Raw genomic sequence first — 13141 nt, 5'->3', positions numbered from 1 at the left:
AGGAATCATGACAGTGTTATGGAACTAATCAGGATTTGGCTCTGCTGAAACCAGTTAAGGGCAAGCAAATCCTGACTGCTTTCACAGAGAAATTCTGAAACAGCTACAGTTCTATCAGAATGTTTTGATGCATTCTTGAATGTGTATTCCAGAACATAACCCACTGGGAGGAATATATATGCTCAGACATGTATGCCAGCGTACACCTGGGCTGTTCTGATGCATTGTGGCAGTTTCATTGCTGCAGAAGAAAGTGGCAAAAGAAAGCTGTCCTTTGCCCTTTTGAGTTACCTCCTCCCCACATCATCAAAATATGTGTTTTTCTAGAGATAAGAAACAATTGCAATTTGGCCTCCTAGTCTGGCTCAAATGTACTTTTAAGGTTGAGTATGGCCCTAGCAAAATATAGCTTCACACTGTCTTATGAATGGACACAAATTAACTGTACCTTGGAGTGAGAATTTCTTTATACTGCAGTTTCTCCAGCTTGGACGGTGCCACGAGTGACATAGGTATAACAATATTATCTATATCATAGGAGCTCTCACTTCTCAGTCTACGTCTTGAATTGAGCTGTGCAAAAATCATAACATTATACATTGGATGTCATTAAATGGACACTCAAAGTCAAAAGTAAACTTAAGTGCACAGAACTCGCTAGAAAACCATCTTTAATACTCAAAGCTGATCAGAAATTTTTGAAACTATATCCCAACAGAAAAATGTCAGTATTATAAACAAGCTCTGGTTTAAAACTAATATATAATCATTAATTCATGGAAATACAAACTGATATACTAAATTATCAAAGCCAGAGGTAAAATGTTTTTGATTGGCTTTGTTGTAAATCCATCGAGTGCCCTCCTGTGTGAGGAGTCTTAACTGCCATCAAGTCTCCTTTTCAAGAGAAAAACTGTGTACCAGAGCTGCCCTTTCCTCCTTACCTAGACATCACCACCAGCTTTGCTCCTACATCTGGTCTAGTGGAAAAAGTGATTCATGGGAAGGATGGACAAGGACAAGACAGCCTGAAATGTCACTGATGTCAGCTGTAACTTTAAGAATTAGTGCTGGAACTTGCTTCTTCCTCCTAGTCCTTTCCTCTTCTATCAAGTCTTTTTAGCCTGTGAGCCTGAGGGCAATGACTGTCTTAGAGCTGGTTTTGGTAAGCCGCTCAGAGTTTTTTTTACTGAAGGGCAAGGTATCCTATAAATGAACAAGGGTCCTAACTCCTTTTTAAAGTACAACTTTTATCCCTTATATTGTCCCTAATATCTCCAGTTATGGTACAGAGTGTCTCTGGAATATGTTCCTTTGCTACATTCCTCAGGAGACATGCTCCTACTGCTGACTCCATAGCCAGTGCAGTGCAGGAAGCCAAAGGATGGTGCTGAGACAGCAACAACCCTCAACTTGGCACCCTTTAGTTGTTATCCATCGGACTTCGCCAACATGGTCTTATCATGTATCATGGCTTTCATGTGAACAGGGACCATGCTGGAGCTGGAGCTGCTTGGGGGCACATCTGTATTGTTCTCCACCTGCCAGGATTTGCATACTGATTTAGCTGTTGAGAGAGTAATTTATACTATGCAACACATCTGAAGCAGATCAGCTCCTCTAGACCAGACTCACCCTACCTGACTCCTGACACCCAGCCAGTATCGTCAATGGCCAGGATGATGGGAGCTCCAATTAAAAAAAATATATGAAGGGCACCAGGTGGGAGAAGGTTGGTCTAGACTGCTAATCTTCCAGTACAATAATTTTAGCATACCTGTGTTGATATACTATGACTTGATCTAGACATCATGTCTCCATTGGCTGCTCCTGTAAAAGGACTCTGGGATTCTGGTTCTGCGTGTTGAAAGGAAAATGCTTCACATCTCTTACTACTTTCTCCTGCCACACAAAAGAAAGAAAAGGGGAAGAGTCCTTTATCTTTCAGAAAATGAAGTTGTATGTAATGAACAATATTTCTGAACAACTACAACAATTACGACTTAGCTGCTCCACATGATGTTATAATAAAAGTAAATGGAACATAGCAAGAAGTGACAATGAAACTGTTAAGAGAGTCTTATCTGTATAAATGCAAACATCGTTATTCTCCACAGTACCACATGGTTTCTACAGCTGGAATGCAATCCTCAAGAGTTTGACAAAACATCCATTTGAGGCTGTAATCCTATACACACTTCCCTCTGAGCAAGTCCGAGTGAACTTAATGGGACTTACTTCTGAATCGAGATGTATAGGATTGCACTGCAAACAGCTACTTTCTTCTTGTGGACAGAAGTGGACAGTATGCTGGGGACTTGTCATTTACCTAACCTCCTGATAGCTAAGGCAACTTACCAATCACTGTCTCACTTAAATGTCTTTTCTTTCTTCCCTCTAGCAGCTGTTCAGATGCTTCTGACACAGTCTGATGTTTGAAACTGGATTCAAATCCACAGATCCACTGTTGAGGAGGACCTTTATAATGAAAATATTCTACAACAAAATAAACACTATCTTACTATTGTTTCTTCTCAGTTTAAAGGAAGGCTATTTTTTCTATTTGCACTTTAAATTACAATGTAAAAATTCATCCCCATCAGTTAAAAAAAAAGTACAGTGGAGAAAAATCAACAAAACAATGTCAAATAATAAATTTTGAAACAAAAAAAGTCAAAATTATGTACTGCATACCATTTGATGGAGACATTTTTAACTCTAAACCAAGGGCAGATTCACCTTTGACCTCATAATTCTTGAGCAGTGTCTTAAAGTGTACATGAAGAGAAGTGTCTGAAAAATAGAGATTCAATCTAGGTAAAGAAATATAAATCATCTAATTGCAATCTACTATCCCCAAAATCTATTCACTTACATGTGCATTGCATGCCTATTTTCAAAGGCTAATTCATGAAGTCTGGCCTACTCTCCACTATGTAAGTGCCAGTAGTTTTGTGGAGAAAATGCTAAGTGGAGTGTACAAAACCATGAAGCTCCCCTAGTGACAGTTACTGTTTCTCTTAATCTTAACTGCCTCACAGAGTACTTACAAGAACAAAATGGGGGCAGGGGAGCTCTGACACTGCCTTGAGCTCCTTGGAGGAATGCAGAAAATACAGCATAATAATAAAATAGTCAATAAAAGGGATGTTCTGCTGTACATATGATAGCAAGCAACCACTTACCAGAAGGAAATGATAAGACGGGATGGAATGAGGTGTCCAATTCTAACATGAGTTGTTTTTGTGTCCTGGGCTTGGTGCTCAATTCATATGCACTCCACATGGAGGCTGGAACCACCTCTTCTGTATTAAACAAGGCACCTCTCAGTTGCATAGCCTGTAAGGTGGCACACAGATTTAAAACTTTTTAAAGCTTGTTCACATTCTAAAGCAAACCGTGTCAACAGATTGAAGTTCAAGCTGGAGAAGACAGCAGGACTACTGCTCCAGAGATAGGTATTCTTCAGCCAGTTTATCCCTGACTTTACTAAATTATTCGTGTGCATGCACACTTCTTATCTGAAGAAGTGTGCATGCACACGAAAGCTTATACCAAGAACTAACTTAGTTGGTCTTTAAGGTGCTACAGGAAGAAATTTTTTTATTTTGACTATGGCAGACCAACACGGCTACCCATCTGTTTACTAAATTAAATCTGTAATATTTTTCTTAACTTCCGTTCTCTGTTTACAAGAGAAATACCATGAAAGCAATTATCCCCTCCTGCTGTTGCTCCCCCATCATGACTAATAATGACTGTTAGTTTTATCCTCCATGAATTTCTCCTTTTAAAGTCACCTAACATCAACCTGCAGGCAAATATATTGGGCATGCTCCAATTTATTCTACTTGTCATATAGAATGTGTCAAATTTTGAAGTTACATTTCACAAAGCCACAACCCACATCCCTAAATACTATGTGTGAGCTTGCACACTTATCAAAGAGCAGCACAATACCAAATTTATTAGGATCAGCATGACAGCTCAAGAAACTTTTAAATAAAGGAGAACATAAGAACAATCAATATGTAAAGCTAGACAAAACATCGGGAATTGGCTGAATATGCATCAAATTACACACTTTTTGGGAAGTCCAACAGTTATCGCATATGCTTCTATGCCTCTAACTCCATTTGAAATTCTAATTATGAATACTAATGCAAAATCTGAACATGTTTTATCAATAATTACAAAATAGTACATGACATACAATTGGGCCAAACAAATTTAATAAAACATACTTGGGAATCAGATTTAGAAACCATAATATGAAGGGGCAGATTGGCAAAGCTTGTGGGCTAAAAAAATCAGTATCTACATGTGTAAAAGAAAACACTCTCAGTGTCTTACATAGACCCCTCTGAGGTGCAACTACATCAGTAAACCATTTCTCTGTTGGAGAAAGTGTAAGGAGAACAACTATTCATACGTGGTGGGCATGTGAAAAACTGCAACTATTTTGGAACAATTCTGTTAATGAGGTTGGCTAGATTACAAACCAAAATGTTATTTGCACCACAACCTTGGTTCTGCTATCAAGTTTTAAAGATGATACTGCTATCATCCTTAAATAAAGAACTAATCACCTTCCTTTTGATAGCTACTAGACAACCTATTGCTCAAAACTGAAAGTCCCTAGAACATTTGGAATTATCACAGTGGAAATAGAAAGCATGGACATTGGCAGTCTCTAAAAAATTAACAAAGGAAGTCAAGGCATTAGTCAGAAAAGGAGAAGATACTAACTTTATAGTGATATGGCACCCTTTTTCACAGATTACCACTCACGTTATTTTGAAAAATCAATAAAAGAATTTTAAAAGAGGATAAGCACGATAGTTTCCTGGATGCAAGGTTCACTGAACTCAGTGGTGCTTACTTCTGACTGCAATGAAAGATCTTCAGCCAGCTGAAATTGCAACCTTTAGCTTTTAAATAGAAATGCAAACAATATTGAAAAGGGATCCTTTGGAGGACAAGGGAGATGGAACCTGCAAAAATGCCTCTCTCTCCTGTCCTGCTAGTAAACAGCCAGCATTGGGTACGACCCTGCTTTATTTTAAACAGGTGAAAGTTACTCCCCCCCCCCTTTAGGTGAAGACAAAGTTTTATTGGGACATAACATTTTTAGCTTCAATCACTGGCTCTGACCTTTTTCTTTTCTTTCCTTTTTCCTGAGAAAACTATTCTTATGAATATCATATTGCTATATTTAGGGAAATAAAAACCTGATTAGTGAAATGTTACTGTAGGAGGAATATACTTATTTTTGTGAAGGTTTCCATTCCTCTTGCTTTACTTGGGCAAAAAAAATGAGAGGCACAAATACAAGATGGGTGATACCTGGCTTGAGAACAGTACATGTGAAAAGGGTCTAGGAGTCTTGGTTGACCACAAACTTGACATGAGCCAACAGTGTGACGCGGCAGCTAAAAAAGCCAATGCAATTCTGGGCTGCATCAATAGGAGTATAGCATCTAGATCAAGGGAAGTAATAGTGCCACTGTATTCTGCTCTGGTCAGACCTCACCTGGAGTACTGTGTCCAGTTCTGGGCACCACAGTTCAAGAAGGACACTGACAAACTGGAACGTGTCCAGAGGAGGGCAACCAAAATGGTCAAAGGCCTGGAAACGATGCCTTATGAGGAACGGCTAAGGGAGCTGGGCATGTTTAGCCTGGAGAAGAGGTGGTTAAGGGGTGATATGATAGCCATGTTCAAATATATAAAAGGATGTCATATAGAGGAGGGAGAAAGGTTGTTTTCTGCTGCTCCAGAGAAGCGGACACGGAGCAATGGATCCAAACTACAGTGGTACCCCGCAAGACGAATGCCTCGCAAGACGGAAAACCCGCAAGACGAAAGGGTTTTCTGTTTTGGAGGCGCTTCGCAAGACGAATTTCCCTATGGGCTTGCTTCACAAGACGAAAGCCCATGGGGAAATCTCCGGGGACCTGTTTTAAATTGCTGGCGGTCGGGAGCAAATACTTTCGCCCACAGCCGGCCTTCAGAAGAGGTCCTGGACCTCTTCTGAAGGCCGGCGGGAGGCAAAAGTCTTTGCTCTCCCCCCCCCCCCTGCCTTCCCGGGACAGCGGAGACTTCGCTGCCCCGGGCGATCTTAAAATGCTGGGGGTTGGCAGCGAACGCTTCGCTCCCGACCCCCAGCATTTTAAAATCTTTGGGCGAGTGTCTGCAAGCCTCGCGCACCCGGCGGGAGGTCCCGCCGGGTGCGCGAGGCTTGGGGCGGCAGCCTGTCACCCGAAGCACGGGGAGCCCTTCGGAGAGCTCCCCTTGCTTTGGGCGAATGCCTGCAAGCCTCGCGTGCCCGGCAGGAGGTCCCGCTGGGTGCGCGAGGCTTGGGGCGGCAGCCTGTCACCCGAAGCACGGGGAGCCCTTCGGAGAGCTCCCCTTGCTTTGGGCGAGTGTCTGCAAGCCTCGCGCGCCCGGCAGGAGGTCCCGCCGGGTGCGCGAGGCTTGGGGCGGCAGCCTGTCACCCGAAGCACGGGGAGCCCTTCGGAGAGCTCCCCTTGCTTTGGGCGAGTGTCTGCAAGCCTCGCGCGCCCGGCAGGAGGTCCTGCCGGGTGCACGAGGCTTGGGGCGGCAGCCTGTCACCCGAAGCACGGGGAGCCCTTCGGAGAGCTCCCCTTGCTTTGGGCGAATACCTGCAAGCCTCGCGCGCCCGGCAGGAGGTCCCGCCGGGTGCGCGAGGCTTGGGGCGGCAGCCTGTCACCCGAAGCACGGGGAGCCCTTCGGAGAGCTTCCCTTGCTTTGGGCGAGTGTCTGCAAGCCTCGCACACCCGGCAGGAGGTCCCGCCGGGTGAGCGAGGCTTGGGGCGGCAGCCTGTCACCCGAAGAACGGCCGCCCGGAGCTTGCGGGGCGGGAGGTGGGAAGAAGGGCTTTTTTTCCCACCGCCAGCCTTCAGAACAGCCTTCTGAAGGCTGGCAGTGTAAAGAAAAGCCCTTGTCCCCCCTCCCCAGCCTTCAGAAGAAGTCGGGGGACAGACTGTCCCCGGACCTGGTCTGAAGGTGGTTTCCCTAGGAACGCATTAATTGATTTTCAATGCATTCCTATGGGAAACCGTGCATCGCAAGACAAAAAACTCCCAAGAAGAAAAAACTTGCGGAACGAATTAATTTCCTCTTGCGAGGCACCACAGTACAAGAAAGAAGATTCCACCTAAACATTAGGAAGAACTTCCTGACAGTAAGAGCTGTTTGACAGTGGAATTTGCTGCCAAGGAGTGTGGTGGAGTCTCCTACTTTGGAGGTCTTTAAGCAGAGGCTTGACAACCATATTTCAGGAGTGCTTTGATGGTGTTTCCTGCTTGGCAGGGGGTTGGACTCGATGGCCCTTGTGGTCTATTCCAACTCTATGATTCTATACACGCAATATGCTATATTTTGTTTTAAAAGTTTTAAGATTTTAAGTTTTAAGATCATTTGCAAAAACAGCAGCAAAGCAGAATTTTCCAAATTAAATATTTATTTCAGTTCAGGTACTTTGCAGTTGTTTATGCTAGGTCGAATCTTAATTTAACACAGATCAGCTTAAGGCACTTCTGAGCCTATGAAGAGGAAAACTAAGCTAGCTTGGAACAGCAAAAATCTTTTTTAAAAAAAGACAAAGAGAAGATACAGCTTTTCAATTTCCTTTAAACTTGAGCACTGCCAGTTGTGTAAGGTTTTGTGATTAAATAAATAGTCCAAAAACCCCCAGCAGATTTAGATGGCAACATACTTCCTCAGAAGTAAGTGTTTGGGGGGGGGGGGATCTTTATGCTCTCATCACCTTTACCAGACTCTGAAACTAGAACAGATACATTAATTTGATATGAGAGATTTTGAACTATTAGTTTTAGGCCTCTGACTCCTAAGAAACTCATATATGAAATGTTTTATTTGTTTTATTGTACAAACAAAATGTATTTTGTATGAAGATTCTGTCATGTCTCTAAGAGCTTGGATGGCTTAAACAGTTACATTTACATACATACAAATACATCTATTTATGGCTACATATACGTAAATGTGTGTTTAACACACACACACAAAACAAACACGTAACTCAATCTTCAATAAACTCCCAAATTACTAAGACCTTTGGCTATGACTCGGAAAACAGCTAGCAATTACAAGTTTTTGATGGCAGCAAGAGTAGCTCTCTGTAACTTAGATCATGTGTTCCCAGACTTCTGAAGCCCAAATGCAACTGAGAGTTGTTTTGGAATTTTCCTTCTCTGTGTCTTACAACAGCTCTTGGAGACATCCAACTTAAGCTTGTCATTGCTTCCGTAGCAAACAACTTACCGTATTTTTCGCTCTATAACACGCACCTGACCATAACACGCACATAGTTTTTAGAGGAGGAAAACAAGAAAAAAATATTCTAAGCGAAACAGTGGATGTATGATTTTTGTGGTTCATGCTGTGGCCACAGACATGTGATCTGACGGTGGGTTTGGGGTAGCCCAATGCAAAAATCCTGAGGATCCATGTGGATCCATGCTTTGTAACCACGTTTTTGCGCCATTGCGGCCCCATGAAACAGTGGGTGCGTGTATTTTTTGGTGCAGGCTGTAGCCATGGACATGCTATGTGATCTGATGGTGAATTTGGGGTGACCCAGTGCAAAAATCCTGAGGATCCATGTGGATCCGTGCTTTGAAACCACGTTTTAAGTGGGGAGGGAAGGAAAAGCACTCAAGGGACAAGGAGCACACGTGGGGTGTGTGGAGAAGGATGCTGCTAATAATGCAGAAGAGGCTCCTCTCCGGCTTTGCTCCTTTAAAACAAGCAGGCTCTGCGTCTCTCCCTCCTCCCCAGCAAGGAAACCACGATAGTAACCACTCTGAGACAAATCAAGAAAAATTGCGACCAACACTCTCCTCCAACAAGCGCAGTAAGGTCAACACACACACACACACACACACAGAGAACTGGCCCTAAAGTCGCAGGGCGCTGGAAGTCGCAGGGTCGCTGGGAGAGTGAACGGGAAGCAAGAGAAGGAGAAGGAGCCCTCACACACAGAGAGACACGCAGAGTGTCAATTCTAAAGTCACAGGGGTGCAGGGAGAGCGCAGGGGCGCAGAGAGAGTGAACGGGAAGCAAGAGGAGAAGGAGCCCTCACACACAGAGAGACACACAAAGTGTCAATTCTAAAGTCACAGGGGCGCAGGGAGAGTGCAGGGGCGCAGAGAGAGTGAACGGGAAGCAAGAGGAGAAGGAGCCCTCACACACACAGAGACACACAGAGTGTCAATTCTAAAGTCGCAGGGGCGCAGGGAAAGTGAACGGGAAGCAAGGGGAGAAGCAGCCCTCACACACACACACAGACACACACACACAGAGTGTCGATTCTAAAGTCGCAGGGAGAGTGAATGGGAAGCAAGGGGAGAAGCAGCCCACACACACACACACACACACAGAGTGTCGATTCTAAAGTCGCAGGGAGAGTGAACGGGAAGCAAGGGGAGAAACAGCCCTCTCACACACACAGACACACAGAGTGTGGATTCTAAAGTCGCAGGGAGAGTGAACGGGAAGCAAGGGGAGAAGCAGCCCTCACGCACACACAGACACACAGAGTGTGGATTCTAAAGTCGCAGGGAGAGTGAACGGGAAGCAAGGGGAGAAGCAGCCCTCACACGCACACAGACACACAGAGTGTGGATTCTAAAGTCGCAGGGGCGCAGGGAGGGTGAAGGGGAAGCAGGAGGAGGAGAACGATAGCTCAAGCACACACACACACACACACACACACACACACACACACACACAGCCCCTACAGTGCCTAATCCAAAATCGGACAGCAAAAAACTGCAGGCAGGGACAGAGAGCAGGGGTTGTTTTAAAGCAGCCAACTCCTGCTCTGCTTCTCTCCCTCCTCCCCGGCTCCGCTAGCTGACAGGAGCCGCTTACACCCACTTTGCTGTTTCAAAGTGAGCCACGGACTGCTCACGAGTTTGTAGGGCATCAGTTGAAGAAGGAGCAAAAAGGGTTTTCTTGTGTCTGTGTGTTTCTTTGAGGCTGATTAGCTGTTTTCCCTGTGTAAAGGTCAGAGGGGGCAGGGTTTCTGTTGAGGCAGGGGATTAGCTGTGGGAGGAGCTTATCAGAGTTTGTAGGGCATCAGTTGAAGAAGGAGCAAAAAGGGTTTTCTTGTGTCTGTGTGTTTCTTTGAGGCTGATTAGCTGTTTTCCCTGTGTAAAGGTCAGAGGGGGCAGGGTTTCTGTTGAGGCAGGGGATTAGCTGTGGGAGGAGCTTATCAGAGTTTGTAGGGCATCAGTTGAAGAAGGAGCAAAAAGGGCTTTCTTGTGTCTGTGTGTTTCTTTGAGGCTGATTAGCTGTTTTCCCTGTGTAAAGGTCAGAGGGGGCAGGGTTTCTGTTGAGGCAGGGGATTAGCTGTGGGAGGAGCTTATCAGAGTTTGCAGGGCATCAGTTGAAGAAGGAGCAAAAAGGGTTTTCTTGTGTCTGTGTGTTTCTTGGTGGCTGATTAGCTGTTTTCCCTGTGTAAAGGTCAGAGGGGGCAGGGTTTCTGTTGAGGCAGGGGATTAGCTGTGGGAGGAGCTTATCAGAGTTTGTAGGGCATCAGTTGAAGAAGGAGCAAAAAGGGTTTTCTTGTGTCTGTGTGTTTCTTGGAGGCTGATTAGCTGTTTTCCCTGTGTAAAGGTCAGAGGGGGCAGGGTTACTGTTGAGGCAGGGGATTAGCTGTGGGAGGAACTTATCAGAGTTTGTAGGGCAGCGGCGCGCGCCTAGCGGCGCGCGCAGTTAGACCCATCTTTTAGATTTAGGGGAGCTAGTCTCAAACGTTTGTTGAGGGAGATCTAGGTGTTTTTTTGTGTGAGGGAAGTTATTTGTCCTGTCTTCAAGCTTTTTATGATGGAGGACCTCTGTAGCCAACCCCAACGACACGATCTCAAGATGGAAGGGGAGGGAACAGCTGCAGTCGCCTGCGATTCCTGCGCAATGTTTGCCATCTTGCCAAAGGTTGCAGGCAGCTTTACCTGCAGCAATTGCATGTTGATTGCCCTCTTAAAAGACAAAGTCCAGCAACTGGAGGAACGTGTAGCTACGCTCCAAAGAATTAGAGAGCTGGAGCTCTTCTTGGAAGCAACAGAGCACACCGTCTCCACCAAGGAGGAGACAGGGGACTCCCCTGAGAAGGAGTCTAGTTCACCAACACAGGAGCCAGATATATGGAGAAACGTGACTCAAAGAAGTAGGAGGCCCAGGGTTCACTCTGATTGCTTAGAAATACACAATCGCTTTGAGGTCCTCTCCCCTAGCATGGAAGACGAAGAGCAGACTCCATTTGAGGATCTCTCCCTCATTACAGTCGATCAGGTATATGAAGACGAGCAGCAAAGTCAGTCCTCAGGGAATGTGCAGGCGACCTTGGAACGGACAGCTCACGGAAGAACCCCGACCAAACCCAAGAGGAGGCGTGTAGTGGTGATAGGGGATTCCCTACTGAGGGGAACAGAAGCAGTGATCTGTGGGCCTGACAAGATGTCTCGGGAAGTGTGCTGTCTCCCCGGGGCTAAGATCCAAGATGTAACTGAACGACTGCAAGGAATCATAAAACCCACTGACAAATACCCCTTCCTCTTGGTTCATGTGGGAACCAACGACACTGCAAGCAATAGCCTCCAGAAGATCAAAAGAGACTACGAGGCTCTCGGCAGGAAATTGAAGCAACTAAATGCACAAATTGTCATCTCATCTGTCCTCCCAGTTGAACGACGTGGCCCAGGGAGAGAGGGGAAAATAGTGGAAGTGAACAGCTGGCTTCGCAAATGGTGTAAACAGGAACGGTTTGGATTCTTAGATCACGGACTGCAGTTTCTTGAAGATGGACTTCTGGCAAGTGATGGGCTGCATCTCACAACGGTTGGGAGAAATGTTTTTGCAAAAAATCTCAGAAACCTCATCAGGAGGGCTTTAAACTGACTAATGTGGGGGAGGGAGACAGTGCTCCTGAAGGTAGGAGTCTATCAATTAATGAAGAGGATCATCCAAATGTCATAGACCAAATGGAGCAAACAGCACGCGGACCTAGTGGTGGGAGTAAAAAATCCTTAAATAAGAGACACGGGGGAATGATTAATGGACTTCAATGTCTGTACACTAATGCGCAAAGCATGGGAAATAAACAAGATGAGCTTGAGCTCTTGGTACAGCAAACTAAATATGACATAATAGGCATTGCTGAAACCTGGTGCGATAAGTCCCACGATTGGAATGTAATAATGGGGGGATACAATCTATTTCAGAGAAACAGACCAGACAAGAAAGGAGGAGGAGTGGCGTTATATGTCAGGGATGTGTATACCTGTGAAGAGATCCAAGATTTAGATCCTCAAAGCCAAAGTGAGAGCATTTGGGTCAAAATTAAGGGAGAGAAGAATAACAGAGACCTCATTGTGGGAGTTTACTATAGATCCCCAAGCCAAACGGAGGACATAGATGATGCCTTCCTAGAACAGATGGCCAAGCATGCAAAAGGAAGGGAGATAGTAGTAATGGGGGACTTCAATTACCCGGATATTTGTTGGACGTCAAACTCAGCCAAGAGCATAAGGTCAAACAGATTCCTCACTGGCCTTGCAGACAACTTCATTGTCCAGAAAGTGGGAGAAGCAACAAGAGGAACAGCCATTTTAGATCTGGTCCTAACCAATGTTGATGACCTGGTTAGTGGGGTAGAAGTGGAAGGATCATTAGGCGCGAGTGATCATGCTCTTCTGAAGTTTACTATACAGCGGAAAGGAGTAGCCAAGCATACTAGGACTCAATTTCTTGACTTTAAGAAAGTCAACTTCATAAAACTTAGGGAAGTGCTGGGTGAGATCCCATGGACAACAATACTAAAAGGAAAGGGAGTTCATGATGGCTGGGAGTTTGTTAAGAGGGAGATACTAAAAGCACAACGTCAGGCAATACCAATGAGACGGAAACATGGAAGGTGCCTAAAGAAGCCAGGGTGGCTATCTAAAAAACTTTTAACAAATAGCCAGCACGTGTAGACACAAAGTCAGAAAAGCTAAAGCACAGAATGAACTCAGGCTTGCTAGAGAGGTTAAAAGCAACAAAAAAGGCTTTTATGGGTATGTTCGTAGCATAAGGAAGAACAAAGAAACAA

The 13141-nt window shown here is 45.0% G+C and overlaps 1 protein-coding gene across 2 annotated transcripts in view; it reads right to left on the bottom strand.

The window, feature by feature from the left end:
* KANSL1L (KAT8 regulatory NSL complex subunit 1 like) overlaps positions 1-13141 on the bottom strand; it is a 54446-nt gene that overhangs the window by 21402 nt on the left and 19903 nt on the right. For both annotated transcript variants that reach the window (XM_082228085.1, XM_082228084.1), the window contains exons 7-11: positions 3186-3339; positions 2695-2793; positions 2359-2496; positions 1778-1902; positions 449-573 (exon numbers count right to left, since the gene is read on the bottom strand). In XM_082228085.1, the coding sequence (XP_082084211.1) occupies positions 449-573; positions 1778-1902; positions 2359-2496; positions 2695-2793; positions 3186-3339 (641 nt within the window). The remainder of the gene's footprint in view (positions 1-448; positions 574-1777; positions 1903-2358; positions 2497-2694; positions 2794-3185; positions 3340-13141) is intronic.

This window comes from Podarcis vaucheri (genome assembly GCF_965113315.1).
Source record: "Podarcis vaucheri genome assembly, chromosome: 1".
Lineage (NCBI taxonomy): Eukaryota > Metazoa > Chordata > Lepidosauria > Squamata > Lacertidae > Podarcis > Podarcis vaucheri.
This window is presented reverse-complemented; position numbering and strand designations above follow the sequence as displayed.